A 16,392-nucleotide genomic window follows, 5' to 3' on the forward strand; every position below is an offset into this window, starting at 1 on the left:
AATGACCAAATATGTAACTCCTCTTCAAATTTCAAGTCAATTGGTTGAAAATTAACAATTTTAGCAATCTGGCCGATGTTGTACTTTTGGCCTATGTTGACCTCAAAAATAATTGGTAGGTTGAATTCAGTGATCTGAAATATAAATCCTCTTCAAATTTCAAGTCAACCGGATGAAAATTGAGGATTTTAGAAATACCGCTTTAGTTGTTGACCTTTGGACTATGTTGACCTTTTGGTCCATGTTGACCTCAAAAATAATTGTCTAGTTGAATTCAGTGACCTGAAATGTAAATCCTCTCCAAATATCAAGTAAATCGGATGAAAATGGAGGATTGTGGAAATACCACCTGAGTTGTTGACCTTGGGCCTATGTTGACCTTTTGGTCTATGTTGACCTCAAAAATAATTGGTGGTTGAATTCAAGGACCGGAAATATAAATCCTCTTCAATTTCAAGTCAATCGGATGACAATTGAGGATTTTAGAAATCTCACTAAAGTTGCTGTCCTTGGGCCTATGTTGACCTTTTGACCTCAAAAACAATAGGCTTCTTCCTTACGACAAACTTTACCATGTGGCGGTGTCGTGGAGATCGGTTTAAAATTGTGACCTGTCGACGACAGACGGACAAACAGCCAAACACACAGACAGAATAACAAAATCGACTGACCAATATACTTGAAAAATCTTCGATTTTGCAAGTAACAAACACACAGAAAGGGGGTGAAAACGTGACCTCCTTCACCTTCGGTGGCAGAGGTAATTATGCCATGAACTTGCTGGATTCAAACATATTGAAAGACAAAATGACAATATGTTAAGGAAATGCAATATAGCAGTTTCTGTGAAAAGTACGGAAAAGTACATGATCCATAACCTTTCAGAGCAACAAGTCTCGCACAATGAACAGGTCTCATTCTTTGAATGCAGCCTTGTGGCTGCTGGTTGCATCATTGGTTAGGGACGCGACTATGCCGCTGATGCAGTGTGCAGAGCAGTCAGGTTTTACAAAAAAACAAAGGAAAAAGGTCAACAATTGACCGTATCGTTGCCCTTCGGGTCCTCACCAAACGTAGACGAGAGCTTCAGCAGGGGCTGCTTTGCAGCCTTTGTTGACCTCTGCAAAGTGTTTGATTCAGTAAATCAGGATGTCCTCTGGAGGATTCTTGATCTTTGTGGGGTGCCACCAAAATCGTATGTCTGAACTATACTCTGGAACTGAAAGTGCTGTGAGATGTGGTGATACCATCTCAGACAAATTTCCAGTTGTTACTGGAGCTCGTCAGAGGTGTGTACTGGCCTCCACACTTTTCAGCACTTGTATGGACTGGATTCTCAGGAGGATGTCGGAGAGATCAAGCTGCGGTGCATCGTTTGGGAATGTCAACATCTCTGACCTTGATTTTGCAGATGATGCAGTCATCCTTGCGGAGAATCTGGATATCCTTTTGGGGGTCCTTTAGATGCTTAAAGAGGAGTCGAAGCCGCTGGGATTTCGGGTTTCCTGGGACAAAACTATGATCCAGGCTTTCAATGACATCTTGGATGCTGCTATCTTGTCTGTACCTGTTTGTGGTTAGGATGTTGAGGTCATGGAGAGATTCACTTACCTTGGAAGTGATATTCATGTCTGTGCTGGCTGTGAGCCAGAGGTCAATAGGCAGGGCTGGGGAGTCATGGATTCACTGGATCATGGGGTGTGGCGCTGTCACTACCTGTGCAGGAGGATGAAAGTTCGAGTCTTCAGGTCCTTGGTTCAGACTTCAAATCTGACCAAGGATCTGAGACAGAGACTTAATTCCTTTGGTACCAGGTCTCTTCGGAGAATTCTTGGCTGTCGTTGGTCGGATTTTGTGTCCAACGAGCGGTTGCTGAGAGAGACTCAAATGAGATTTGTTACCTGCATAGTCAGTGAGCATCTGCTGCAGCTGTATGGACATGTGGCTCGTTTTCCTGCCACTGATCCTGCTCACAAGATTCTCTCAGCGAGGGAGTTTCGTGAGTGGAAGTGGCCAATGGGCCGACCACGTGCCTTCTGGTTGCAGCAGGTTGATCTGCATCTCAAGGAGATGGGGATGGGCCAGGCATCTGCCTGGGAGATGGCCAGATTGAGGCCCCTGGAGTACTGCTCCGGCGCATGCTCCCATACCTGATCTGACCTGACCATGGAAATAGATAGGTGGATTAATTTGATTATCCTCCTGGAAAGACAAGGGAACCTGTGAGATTTGCTTGCATTGACAGACATGTTCCATTTATCAGACCAAAATATAATCAATTCCAGATTAGCAGAGAGTGCCAAAGCTGTTGTCTGCTGATCATGGGAGAGGAGTACTGTACAGCACAATCGGGGGTCACCCACAAAATGAATGGTAATGAAGGGACTCCAGAGCATTGGAGAGGTCATGTACAGTATGTAGATGAAGAATGAGGCTGGGTCAAAGATACTGCCTTGGGGCAGGCACTCCAGCCTACAGTAGTCGAAGAGAGGAACGGGTTCCGTTGATAGCATCGAGTTGACTGCGTGAGGAGTTGACAATTCAGAAAGCCAGGCATGACGGCAACCTTGAATGCCACAGGCAGTGCATTTGGCAAGCAGAGCAGGATGCCAGACCATGTTGAATGCCTGAAATATGTTCAGGGAACCAGACCTGATCTTTTCTTTGTTCCATTGATGATGCACCCTCAAGAGGCTACATGGGCCAAAAGTGAGAAAACGTTTTTCCTTAATTGCAGAATCTTACTTGGGAGGCAGACGAGAAACAAATTTTGTCAGCTCCAACAAACCAGAAAGCTAATCAGTTAGAGTTTTTTTTTCTAGATTGTTTACACACTGTAACTGGTGCCATGAACCCAATGAGGAAAACTTTGAGTTCCTGTGCAAAAAGAAAGACAATTTCTTCAAAACTATAAGCACATTTTGCTCGCTTTCACACAACTTTCAGTCTTATTGAAGCATTTTCCAAAACACTTCACACAATTCTCCTCATTTGGCACAATCCTCAAAAGGAAATGTCTTGTGTTCACATTGAAAACACTGCCATTCAAAATACTAAACTTCAGTTATCGATTGAACACACTCACTCCTCATGGGTGAAACACTAGTTGCTTTAATTATTCAATCAGTAATGAGAGATTTAACACCAATAAAACGGCTTCAGATGAGCTCTCATGTGTTGGAGAACAATGACTGACAACACTGTAGCAAGAGGCAGAGAGAGAGAGAGAGAGAGAGAGAGAGAGAGAGAGAGAGAGAGAGAGAGAGAGAGAGAGAGAGAGAGAGAGAGAGAGAGAGAGAGAGGCCCCTGGAGTACTGCCGTATATTAGGAAGGTTGAGAATGAGGAGGAAGAGGACGAGGAAGAGCAAGGAGGGTAAATATCTCAGACGAGATTGGGTCGACTTTGATTGACCATGTGGTTTGACCATGAGTTAGGCCGAGCACAAAGTTCAGCCGAATTTGAGCCGCTTCACTGTTGCCTCCGTCATCCAGACATTCAGAAATAAGAATAGGTAGGTAGAAATTGGAGAAATTTACCTCTACTTTACTGTCATTTACTGTAACAAACACAATGAAGGGGTTTTTCTCAGCATGGCGGTGGAAGGTGCATGACCGTACCCCCCCCCCCCCCCACAACGAACATGTGGCCCTACTCCAAGCAATGGAGGAGGCATGTGGGGATATCCCGGCAGTCATGCCAGAAAATATTTCCCCCACTGCTTGACAAGGGAGAACATTGCTTGTGATATCAATGAAAGTCTCCGGCCTGATCAAGAGCAGAAACAGGACCCAGAATGATTTCTTGTTCTATTTTTTGTTCGTTTGTTTTCTTTCGATAAAATTGAAGTTTAACATTTGTTTTGTGTTTTTTTTACTCGTCTCCCAGGACTGTATATTATTTTTCTGCCGTTTCTTTTTGTTTTACGTTACATCCTGCCGACAGTACTCGAACTTGGAAAAATAAAATTAAAACAACAAAATCAATCTCACTGTGTTTGTGCGTTCTTTTTACATTTGAGTAGGCCTGTATACTGTAATAATTTGGAACAACGGGCTACTATACGTAAGTTGCACATTACAACGCAGAAAAAGCAAAAGCATACTGATACCGAAAGATTTTCATAATAGTGCTTTTCATTGATAACACAAGTGTGTAATTGGTATTCAGTAAGGTCTATGTTAGGGTGGTGGGCTTGGGATCCAAGCGTCCTGAGTTGAAATCCTGTCCGGCTCTTGAGTTAATACCAGGTGGGGTTGACTCAGCCTGTCATCCTTCCGAGGTCGGCAAAATGAGTACCAGCTTGCTGTGATGATTGAGCCATTCGAGTATCCTGCGTCGGAGTGGCGACCTGTCCAGGATTGTGCCCAATAGCCCAGGAGACTGCTAAGGTATCACCGATGCTCTAAACAGAGTATGGTCCCAATGGATGGATGGAGCGAGGTCTATTCATTTGATGGCTTGTGTGTATGATTTGGATGCAAAATATCATTTTGAGGGGACAAAACAGGGTTTTGAATGCAATGTTACATTTTGACAGAAATTTCTGAAGTTTTGCAGAAACGGTTGACTGTTTTGCGTTTGTAGTTTTGAGAAATGAGGTACAGTATAGTTTCACAAAATGTGTGTAAACAATCAGAAAGAACTGTAATTACTGTCCGATTGAATTACACTGCATCAAATTCCAGGGATCAAGAGGGTAAACTGAAGAAAATAAGTCATTTGAAAAAAAATCAAGGAAGAGGGGAACACAAGAAAGAGGGAGGAGTACTGAGTTCAAAAGGAAGGAAAAGAATTAAGGTCAACTAGAACGGCACTGTTCGACGTCGACAGATATGCCTCCGCCAACATTATTGTTGAAGGCTTATATGTCAAAAAAAAAGGTTGCGCTGAACCACGTGACTGATGACGTCATCAATCCCCCCCACCCCCATAAAATTTAGCCCTGGATGACCCTCAAACAAACATTTTCATACCGATTGGATAAAGTGCTCGACATATGCAATTATGACGTCATAACAAAGCATCCCATGACATCATCAACAAAAAGTCACACTTATTTCCCAGGATTACTTGACATGTGCCAAGTTTCAATTTTTTTCCATGGAGTAGTTTTGGAGATACAGAGGTCCAAAGTTTTTCCTTTTTTTGAACATCGCTGCCACACCACATGACCGATGATGTTGTAATTATCATTTAAACATTCTACATGAGTAGTCGCATCTATGGTAAAAAAAATTGTGTGTCAATCGGATAAGCAGTTGCACAGAAAACAGAGAAAACAAAGAAAACAGGAAGTACGTAGGTACGTCTGTGTATACGGACGGACATACGGACAACCCAAAAACACAATTCCTCCGGCGACTTCGTCAGCGGAGGCATAATAAAAAAAAAAGAATGGACTGATTAGAAAGGAAAGAAAGAGAATGTACAGGAAGGGAGCAGAAGGAAAACTTCTCCCAATGTGTGGATGGTTTGTAAAAAATTCCATCGTGGTACTTCATGTTTGCATTCTCGATGGTCGTGTAATCCGCTTCACTGCATACCTCATGCTTCAAGTCAATTGTGAAGTCTAAATCATGAGAGGTCAAGTCCCACTTCTTGGAAAGTCTACGGGATAAAAACAAATGTAGTAACAATGATGCAAAAACTGGGGAAATTAAATCAGTTTCCATGACGGTAAAACTTTCCACAACATTTAAACCTATTTACTGTTTCTGCTGCCATGACCTTTGCAGAGAAACAATTCCATGTGTTAACTACATTATGGGTGAAAGACCCTTCCCTACCTTACTACCATCCTAAATCTCAGGATTTGGCCCTAGTCATGCCACTGTCCATACTACTAAAAACTTTTATGCACATAATGTGTCTAGGTGTGCAAGAACTCGAACCTAATGTACAATTAACGATGCACACCATCGGATCCACAATCAGAAAGCCTGGCACATGCACATTTTGCCAGAACTTTGCCTCACAAAGCAACAACGCTCTCTGTCAGCTGAGCTCACAAAGCACCCTTAAACAGCTAATCCATTACCACTCTCCAGTGCACAATGATACGACATATTAAACTTATCCTGGTATGAATAATGGTGATTTATTAAATCAGTCAAACTTTTATACGTGACAGCACCGAATTGGGACATTTGTAAAGATTAACGTTCTCAGCCATGGTGCTGCTGCCATGACAAAGAGTTTTGACTCAAAAGAATATGAAGAAATTTATCCGTTTCTCAATCAGGGGGAATGAACCGACCTGTCAACCAGGACACGGCTGAGTGCCCAGCCAGCTTCAAAGTCGGGGTACAAGAAGGAAGTTGAACCTTCATGGAAGGCAAAGTGATGGATGATAGTGGCTTCTTCATCGTGCAATGGGTGCCCAAGAAACCATTCCTATCAAAAGGAAGAAGAAGAAAAATCAGAGGATTCTAGAATATCCATTCGTCAAACAAAACGAAAGGCAATTTTACTAAAAAGGTTACTCTCACCCACAGAGTCGAAACTTCAAAAATTATCGCTCAATTCTTTTATCCCCATCTCCGACAAAACATTTTTAAAAATTATTTTTAAAATAAGATTCACCAATTTTTTTTATTGAATAATACCTGCCTAATAACACTAACTAACTTTTTTTTTCCCAAACCAACAACTTCATGCATGCGGCATCGAGCAGCTGCTTGCATAATTTCTGAAAGTGTGTCCTTGGAAATGTGTTCAGACTGTTATGTCTCCTTGATGCAATGCCCTTGAAGGTTAGAGCAGCAATATGGCTCGAGGACCAGGACCAACACGTGGCCTGTCGACATTTTCAAGGACACACTTTCAGAAATTATGCAAGCAGCCGCTCGGTGCCGCATGCATGAAGTTGTTGGTTTGGGAAAAAAAAGTTAGTTTGTGTTATTAGCTGGAGGACCAGTACCAACACTTGGCCTACTCTGAGAGAGAACACACTCATTGATGGGATGTTATGCCTGTAAAAAAAAAAAACATGATAAGTTTAGAGTTTGGTCAGGAATTTAACCAGGACCAGAGAGCTCAAATGTGAGTACGCCACCACCGTGGTATCCTGTAAGTCCAACCAAACAACTGGCTTGCATAAAAATGAAGAAATCTCCTTTAATCTCCCATAATGATCATCTGATCACCACTTTTATTGTTATTTACCTCACAATTGCTGGAGTATTAAGAGTTAAATTGTAAAAGAGGTTGCAAATGAAAAACTATTTGTCCTGAGCAAGACAAAAATATTTATCTCTCTTTGCTAACCTTCCAATGTTCCAACTTCACACTCACCTGGAATTATATGTCCATCATAAAAATCGCAGCTCAACACGACGTCATGTTCCCTTCCATTCTGCTCCAGCTCTTCCACGAGCCTCGATCATGAATACAACAACAACAACAACAACAACAAAACCGCAAACTGATAAGCCCACATTTTTCTTTCAGGATACATTGTCGAGGTTCGTATGAGAGCTCGTTCAGGATACACAAGGGGAGCAGGAGACGAGAGGGGTGGGAGGGGGAAGGAAAAAACAGTGTGGAACAGAGACATTAGGGGATCTGTGGAAGGGAGAGGGATGGGGTGTGGTACACGGGGTATACAAGATGGACATTACAGGGACTTTCAGGAAGGAAAGCAGGGAATGTGAAGGAGGAGGGTTTGGGGTGGATTAACGGGGGTAGAAAAGATCGTGGTTTTGGATGGGGGACGATAAGAGATGGTGGTGAACAGCTGTTTTGAAGACCTGGATGGAAGATTGGGATTGAATAGAGTGTGGGAGTCTTTTCCAAAGGCAGTACAAAAAAAAAGAGGAATGAAAGAGTGAAGGTGAGCAGTGATTCTTGAGATCCCCTCTGTATACAAATCCAATGTCTACCTATACCTCTCTACCTCCTCTTGTTGGCCCAAAAGTCCTCTTACCATTTTGATACTAAACAAGCCTCAACTCCATATAGCAAAGAAAATGACAAAGGAGTACTATGAAGTGTATTTAGCGAGATGGTCCTCTGATTTTAAAGACTCACTTGTCGATGATCATATTGAGAAAGTAAATGAACTAGACGCTTCAGGTCCACCAAAGTTTCTTCAGTGCAAAAAAACAGCCAAGCAAGCTTTCCATGAAGAGTAGATGCTATCCTGAATGGCGACATAATAATTTAGTTATCTTAATGAAGTCAAACTTGACAAAAACTTACATTGTGCACAGGATCTGAACATAACTCCTTCCCAACTGTCCCGGTCAGAGGAACTCGAAGAAACTCAAATTAGACATAAATAATAAAATGAAAGTTTGTTTTCAAGTTCGATAAATTCTCCAAAAAAAAAAGTTCAAACAATTATATATATATATATATATTCCATATTCCTGAGAGGGTTGGCAAGATGTTCGAGAGGTACGCACACTCGCCTCTAAGCTAACCTGAGTTCCAATCGCGAACCAGCTATAAACTGTCATCCTGGTGCTTCACAGGCAGGTAGATTCATCAACGTGTGTGCCGTCCCTCCGAGGGACGTCAAGCCGGGTGTCCCATATGCCGGCATTAGTTGGTGAACGTTAAAGATCCCACGGTATCCTTTGCGAAGAGTAGGCGAGCTATCGCCAGCACCATAAACAAATTACAAATCCCTGCCCTGGCTTCCTGTGTCAGAGTGGCGACTTGTCCTGGATTGTAACCCGAGCCATGAAACTGCATTGGCAGAACCGACGCTCTGACTGGAGCATGGTACACGGTGATATTCCTGAGAAGGAGTATGGAATATATAATCAAGGTTCTACAGAATTATTTATTTTTTTAAATCATTGCGCGTAAATGTTTCACCACCAAATATTTTGTTGATAATGTAGGATAAAAATAAAATGCCAAAACTTTTATACATATGAGCTAAAACATTGCTACTTATTTCAAGGCATGAGCATTTTCAAGCGAAACAACTGATTGATGTTCCAATCTGAGCACATGACTCAAAATACTGAGATCAAAGAATAAAATCCCACATCTACTACGATGTAAGTGTTGACTTAATGGTTCGGGTGGTGGGCTTGGAATCCTAGGGTCCTGAGTTCAAATGTCACTCAGCCGTTGAAGTAATACCAGGTGGGGTTGACTCGGCCTGTCATCCTTCTGTGGCCGACAAAAAATAAAAAATTAAAAATAAATAAAAGAGTACCAGCTTGCTGGGATGATTCAGCCATTTGAGCATCCTGTGTCAGAGTGGCGACCCATTCAGGATTGTGCCCAATAGCCCAGGAGACTGCTTTGGCGGCACTGATGCTCTGTACAGGTATGGTCCCGATGGATGGATGCACTAGCAGATTGACTCATTCATCATCTACTCATGCCTTCATACTTTATGCAAAAGTTATTGTTCTACACGTGATACATGTACAAGAAAGCTCCTGCGAGAGTCTTCAATCATTCATGTTGGAGAAGAAAAAAAACCTTGGAAAATATGCACTTAATCCTTACTATAATTCACGGACCGGTGTTTGTGGGTTTGTTTGTTGCGCGACTCATCCTACAGTTCTGAGCCAATTACATCCAGACTTGCTACAGAGGATCAGCATGACCCCAAATTAATGCATAGGGGTGTTATTATCTTTGCTGGTGGGCTTGGGAGGGTGAGGGGGAGGATGCAAATTCTCTCTATAATAATAAATGTGTATCGTGTAGTGCTGCCTCCAGGTGGGGGAGGGCATTACAAGGCTCCAATCATTTTCAGTACAATATTCCTGTGCTGACGTTTTCCAGTGCTGTGAGGTGTTTTGAATTATAAGCAGTAGGTATGTTTTTGCTTCATGCTCGTAACCCAAGTTTTTTGCCTACACAGAGCTGTCAGTTGCCTTGACACCACCCAAATAAAGGTATGCATCATCAGAAGAACGCGTTGCATGCTTGGAACAAGATCGCCGGTAGGGGGGTACTCTGCTCGTCTTTATTAACTTGGCAAATGAATGCCCTTTGCGTTTTCACAGCAAGGATCACAAGAAATAATGTTAAGCAACTTAGTGGTGCCTTAGAAAAACAAGACCTTTGTGTACAGAATACACTTTTAAGATAACCAAAACTGCCAGTGGCTATTTAAACATAGTAACGGCATTTCGTTTTTACTTTTTCTTACAAGGTCTATGTACTCATAAACCAGACTCTGTGGTGTAATTGTCAGTGCATCTGCTCTGAGTCTGGGAGGTTGGTGGTTCAAACCCTGGGTGACTCATACCAAAGACTACATTTTATAAATGGTATGCGCTGCTTCCTTGCTTGGCACTCAACAATTAAAAGGAGAGAGAATGGAAAACAATGCTGGGAAGAGTATGGTGGATCAAAATCAAATCAAATGTATCTATCAAGAACTTAGTGCATATACAAAGCAATGTCCAAGTAAATACAACACCTGGGAAGGATGGGCAGAATAGTCCATGCTCCTGCAGGCTCCTCAATCTCATGCAGAAAGAGAATCTCAGGAGAAGCCTGATGAAAACAAAATGTCAACATAGATAGGAAGACATGTCAGAACTGTACATAAAGCTGGATGTAAACTGATGAAATACAGAATTTGTAAGAAATGATAATTCATATGTTTGCTGCAATTTTAGGCTCATGAACATACTTATACATATGTGGTTGGAAAAGTTAGTCTGGGTGAAAGTAATTGTGGGTGGGAGAGGAGGATTGTGGTGGGGAGGAGGGGATGGAGAGGGGCCTTCAACGGAAGAAAAGTACCTTCTTTATCCATTCCCCCTACAGCCAAGGTCAGGATCTAAGGTTAGCACAACTTCTTGTAAGCAAATCATTGTTTGGAAAGGTGGCAAAGTTGCCAGTGCATAAACAGTTTACCCCAACGTGTAAACTGGTAGCACATCAAGAACAGACCAGACCAGTTGGGGCAGGATTACCTCTACCCTGTAGATCAGTAATGAGCCATCTGGGTTTTAGTGACAATCGAGTACTGACGGAAATTCTCCTGAGCTGGCTCATTTTTCAGAAACTTAGAAAATAAATCCTTATTGTTACCGACTTCAGGTACATTTGAACTGACAACCTCTGGAATGCCAGAGTCCAATGTCTTCACCATGATGATATCACTGTGCCCAACGTATCAATAAATTAACCCATGATAACATTACAAAACTAGAAGGGCACTCGGTAGAGCGCATACCTTCACCCTCTAATGCCTGATCCATGAGAACATATCTGGCCCAATACATTTTTGAAATCTCATGTTATATATCGTTTTTGAGCCCAATCATTCAATGGTGAAGAATCACTTTGTAAATTCCAGTAGTCGGATCCGAATCCAGATCCAGATCTTCACCAAAATCTAATCAGTTCGTCCTTGTCACACACCCAAACTGCCCACCAAATTTCATCCGGATCCATGCACAACTTTTTGAGATATCCTGCACACAGATAGACAAATACACACACAGAGAGAGAGGTGAAAGCATAACCTCCTTCACCTTCGGCGGCAGAGGTAAATATCATGATATATATATATATATATATATATATATATATATATATATATATATATATATATATATATATATATATATATATATATATATATATATCGCTTTTGGCACTATCTCTCAATGGTGAAGAATCACTTTGAATATTAAATAATTCTCATATCCAGATCTGGATTTGGATCTTCATCAAAACCGAATCTATTCGTCCTTGCCACACACCCAACATGTCCAAGAAGTTTCATCCGAATCGTCCGCAACTTTTTGAGATATCGTGCTATACATCGTTTTTGGCTTATCTCTCAATGGTGACGAATCACTTAAAAATTCTCGTAGTTGGATCCGGATCTTCACCAAAATCTAATCAGCTCATCCTTGTCACACACCCAACCTGTCCACAACTTTTTGAGATATCCTGTACACAGACAAACAAACAAACAAGAATAAGAAGTCATGCAGAGGAATGAAGAGGAAAGTCATGCAGAGGAAAGAAGTCATGATACTTGCAAAATCCATAAAATAAATTTGACCTCAAGAATAATTGATGGTTGAATTCAGTGACCAGTGACCAAATATGCAAATCTTCTTCAAATTTCAAGTCCATCGGAGGAAAATTGACTTTTATAAATTCGGCCGATGTTGACGTCAAAAATAATTGGCTGGTTGAATTCAATGACCTGAAATATAAATTCTCTTCAAATTTCAAGTCAATCGGATGAAAATTGAGGATTTTAGAAACCTCACCTAAGTTGTTGACATTTGACCTATGTTGACCTTTTGGCCTCAAAAACAATAGGCTTCTTCCTTATGACAAACTCTCCCATGTGGTGAAGTTTCGTGAAGATCGGTTTAAAATTGTGACCCGTGGCCAACAGACAGAATAACAAAAACGACTGACCAAGATACTTAAAAAATCTTTGATTTTGCAAGGAACAAACAAACAGAAAGGGGTGAAAACATAACCTCCTTCACCTTCGGTGGCGGAGGTAAACATGTGAACGTCAATCAGAGTAAAGTGACATGGTATAAGCGTAACCTAGCAAGCACTGGAAGTGGTGATGTTGCGAAAGAGGACTCCTGATTTATCGCAGAAACACAGTCCTCGAAACATCCTCCTGAAGACCACCATTTGGTTCAGACTGGATTATCCCTTTGTACTTTTGGGGTAAACCTTTCAGATACCTGTGGTTCGTGCTCAGATCTTTTAATTCTGCTTTTTTTTTTTTACCTCCACCACCGAAGGTGAAGGAGGTTATGTTTTCAACAATTTCTGTCTGTTTGTTACTTACAAAATCTAAGATTTTTCAAGTATATTGGTCAGTCGATTTTGTTATTCTGTCTGTCTGTCTGTCTGTCGCCTACAGGTCACAATTTTAAACCGATCTTCACGAAACTTCACCACATGGTAGAGTTTGTCATAAGGAAGAAGCCTATTGTTTTTGAGGCCAAAAGGATAACATAGGCCGAATTTCTAAACTTGTCAATTTTCATCCGATTCATTTGAAATTTGAAGACGAGTTGCATATTTGGTCATTGAATTCAACCACCAATTATTTTTGAGGTCAAATTTGTTTTACGGATTTTGCAAGTATAGTTCCACTGCACGACGTCGTCTTCTTGTTTGTTTGTCTGTGTGCAGGATATCTCAAAAATTTGCAGACGGGATCCGGATGAAATTATGTGGACAGGTTGGGTATGTGACAAGGACGGACTGATTAGATTTTGGTGAATATCCGGAGCCTGATCTGGCTCCTAGAATTGTTAAAGTGATTCTTCACCATTGAGAGATAGGGCCAAAAACGATATAGTACTGTACAGCATGATATTTCAAAAATGTATTGGGCCCGATATGTTCTCGTGGATCAAGCATTAGGTGGCGGAGGTATGCGCTCCACCGAGTGCCCTTCTAGTTTGCACTATTGTGAATGTGAGTTACTTGTAACAGCACCTCTTTTGGCAGATTGTACCCCTCCTCCGTCCATCTGGGAAATCTATTTATCATGACAGGTACACTGGGAGAGATTCAGGAAGACACAATCATGAAGTAACAGGAAGATGACATGGAGAAATTAGACATACCAAACAGATGTTTCACTCGGTGATAGAAATTATGTTTCTTATTCGAGTCGTGGAAAAAGAATTGCCATTCGACTATTATATCCTAATCCAATACCCAATCAATGTACTTAATCCAATCAATATAATGAAACAAAGCAAGCCACCAACCTGTCCTAATCCTAATGATTGTCTGAGTATGTCTTCCCGCAGGTTCTCAGCTTCTTCAACGTGGTGTCTATTTCTCTGACTTTGAACAACAAAAAAGATCTGGTGTGCAGCTGTGATAAGTGGGAACCAAAAGACAAAAGCCTCATCATAAATAGACATTTCCCAAATTAACTGCACATAAAAGTGTCAAGTAAAGACTTACAAGGCCACTCAAAGTAAAGTATTTATCAGTGGTACGCTAAATAAGCCACAGATTTTGTGCATTCTCCTCTTCCACCATTGTGGGTCTTGTAAAAGTTAAACACTTGTGGTGAAATACAATATATTGTTAGGAAAACAACTTCGGGGTTAATTATTAAGTAGTTATATCATAACGAATGTTAGCGTAAGTGTTTGTAACCCCAATCAGCAGTGACCATGATGAAGAGTCTGGGATGACCCTTATCACCCCTATCTGTCTCTGTGTCTGTCTCTCCGTAATTAAAATTTAATCACTGCCCATTGTCCTTTACAACCCCCCCTCCTTTCACCCCTCGCACATGTTCCGCCAGTGAGCGCAGTGTGTCCACAGTGCGATCCCCACATGTTCCATGATAATGGTGAGTCCACATGTACGAATACAACACGTTCAGATGAGATGGCGACAACACATATACGACTGTCTCATAAAACGATGTGGGCGGGACCCTCGCGAGGCGGAGTCGAGCCTCACCCGAGGTTAGGGGGCTTCGACTATACAAAGCAGCCGTGCTCAAACACAAAAAGGAGTGAAACGACTGTGGAAGAAATAAAATTAATTATATTCATGTATTCTCAATTTTGTTATCCTTTGTTTTAACATTATAGAATAAGGTGTTACTTTTGTGCTGGAATAAAATTGACTGTCAGTAACATCTCCTTTCTGCAGTATTTTGATCTCCATGGTGATGTAGATGATATACAAGCAAGATAAAATGGTATCTTACTCAATATTATGTGCTTTATCTCATTGAAATATATATATATATATATATATATATATATATATATATACATATATATATATATATACATACATATACATATATATATATATATATATATATATATATATATGTATATATATATATATATATATATATATATATATATATATATATATATATATATATATATATATATATATATATATACAGTAGACTAGGCGTAAGTCGTCACCATCGGGACCGAGAAAAAAGTGACGACTTAGAAATGTGACGACTTACGCGTATGCAAACATTCATGATGACTGTGGGGTGAAGGATGAAGTCGCGCGTGGCCTGGACACATGTGTGTGAGAGCCGGCTATTGTACCAAAAGGAAAACACAATCCTCGGGGCATAGGTGAGAGTTCATTGGCGAGTTGGAAAGTCATCAAGCAAAGATGGAATTCATGAATCACTTTATCAAAAGTAAAGATAATGAACAACTGTAAGACAATAACTTCACCTGCTTATCACCATGATGGGATTGACCAACGAACGCCAGAGACTTTTCTGGCAGCATCTGCCAGAAAAGCCGAGTCTCATCGGCATTGTACACGTCCCGAGGCTGATACCTTTCCAAGATGTCTTTCAATTTGCCATCTTTCCAGTCGTGCACCACTGCCGAATCCACGCTGCCTGATTCGCCGCACTTCTTGACCTTGCCGATTTCCCACCTCAGTTTGAATCTGTCTATCCAGTGCATCGGCAAGGTCTCGGCATCATCATGCCCGAGGTCCGCAGCGAATTTACGTGCCTTCAGCAGCAACATTTCACCGTCCAACCGAATATTTGGCTGAGCCGACATTTGCCGAAACCAGATGATGAGCGAGTCATCAACATCTTCAAAGGACACACATTTCACGCGTTTCACACTTACCACCGGCCTCGTGATCTTCTCCACTTGACCAAATATCTTGCCCTTATTCTTCAAGATATCGTTCAATGTCTGCCGTTTGATGTCCAACTTCTCAGCTATGGCTGTTTTCTTCATCAGAGGGTTTGCCTCGCAAAACTGGATAATGTCGTATTTTTCTTGGTAGGTTTTAGTTGTAAGCTTACGCTTAGTCGCCATTGTCCTGCTTGCAGTGCGATCAACGTGTGTACGCAGTTATAAATAGCCTATCACTGACGGTGTAAACCAATGAGCGAGCATCACGATTCCATGAAATCGGGATTCTCACGAGGCAGCAGTTCCGTGTGACGAGTTAGGAGTGGTAATTTACTTGAGCTTCCATTACGTGGGAATGGACAACATCTGACGACTTAGACGAAGTGACGACTTAGAGATGACGACTTACAGAGGGATGACCCTTTATTCATAGGGACTTAACATGCGATAAATTCGGGACTTTTTGACGCTGCCGACTTAGGCGAAGTGACGAGTTACACGCTGCCGACTTACGCCTAGTCTACTGTATATATATATATATATATATATATATATATATATATATATATATATATATATATATATATATATATATATATACATATGCAAATTAGTATTTCCAATGTTGAAATGAAACTGCTCTGCTGCTCAAGAGGATGCTTTGCTGCTGGCGCCTATTGCCTGGTGGTAATTAAATAACTCCCCAAAAGCGATTACAATAGACGCCCTGTTGTCCAAGGACAATTATATGAGAGCATAAAACGGAATGTTGTATTTTGAGAATCTGGTTACTCAATGGTG

The 16,392-nt window shown here is 41.2% G+C and overlaps 1 protein-coding gene across 8 annotated transcripts in view; it reads right to left on the reverse strand.

Annotated features, from left to right (window-relative positions):
• Positions 1 to 16,392, reverse strand: part of B3GLCT (beta 3-glucosyltransferase) — a 55,690-nt gene that overhangs the window by 26,334 nt on the left and 12,964 nt on the right. For 7 of the 8 annotated variants that reach the window (XR_015053257.1, XR_015053256.1, XR_015053255.1 and 4 more), the window contains exons 4-8: positions 13,699 to 13,808; positions 10,398 to 10,474; positions 8,030 to 8,141; positions 6,258 to 6,394; positions 5,545 to 5,608 (exon numbers count right to left, since the gene is read on the reverse strand). Coding sequence is in view for 4 of the 8 variants with exons in the window: in XM_085863936.1 (XP_085720062.1) it covers positions 5,545 to 5,608; positions 6,258 to 6,394; positions 8,030 to 8,141; positions 10,398 to 10,474; positions 13,699 to 13,808 (500 nt within the window). In the remaining 4 variants the exon portion in view is untranslated. Of the gene's footprint in view, positions 1 to 5,544; positions 5,609 to 6,257; positions 6,395 to 8,029; positions 8,142 to 10,397; positions 10,475 to 13,420; positions 13,485 to 13,698; positions 13,809 to 16,392 lie in introns of all 8 variants that reach the window. The other variant, XM_085863937.1, reaches the window with a different exon arrangement.

This window comes from Eptatretus burgeri, chromosome 18 (assembly GCF_056783735.1).
Source record: "Eptatretus burgeri isolate ZD-2024b chromosome 18, Ebu_testis_v1, whole genome shotgun sequence".
In the NCBI taxonomy this organism is placed as follows: Eukaryota; Metazoa; Chordata; class Myxini; order Myxiniformes; family Myxinidae; genus Eptatretus; species Eptatretus burgeri.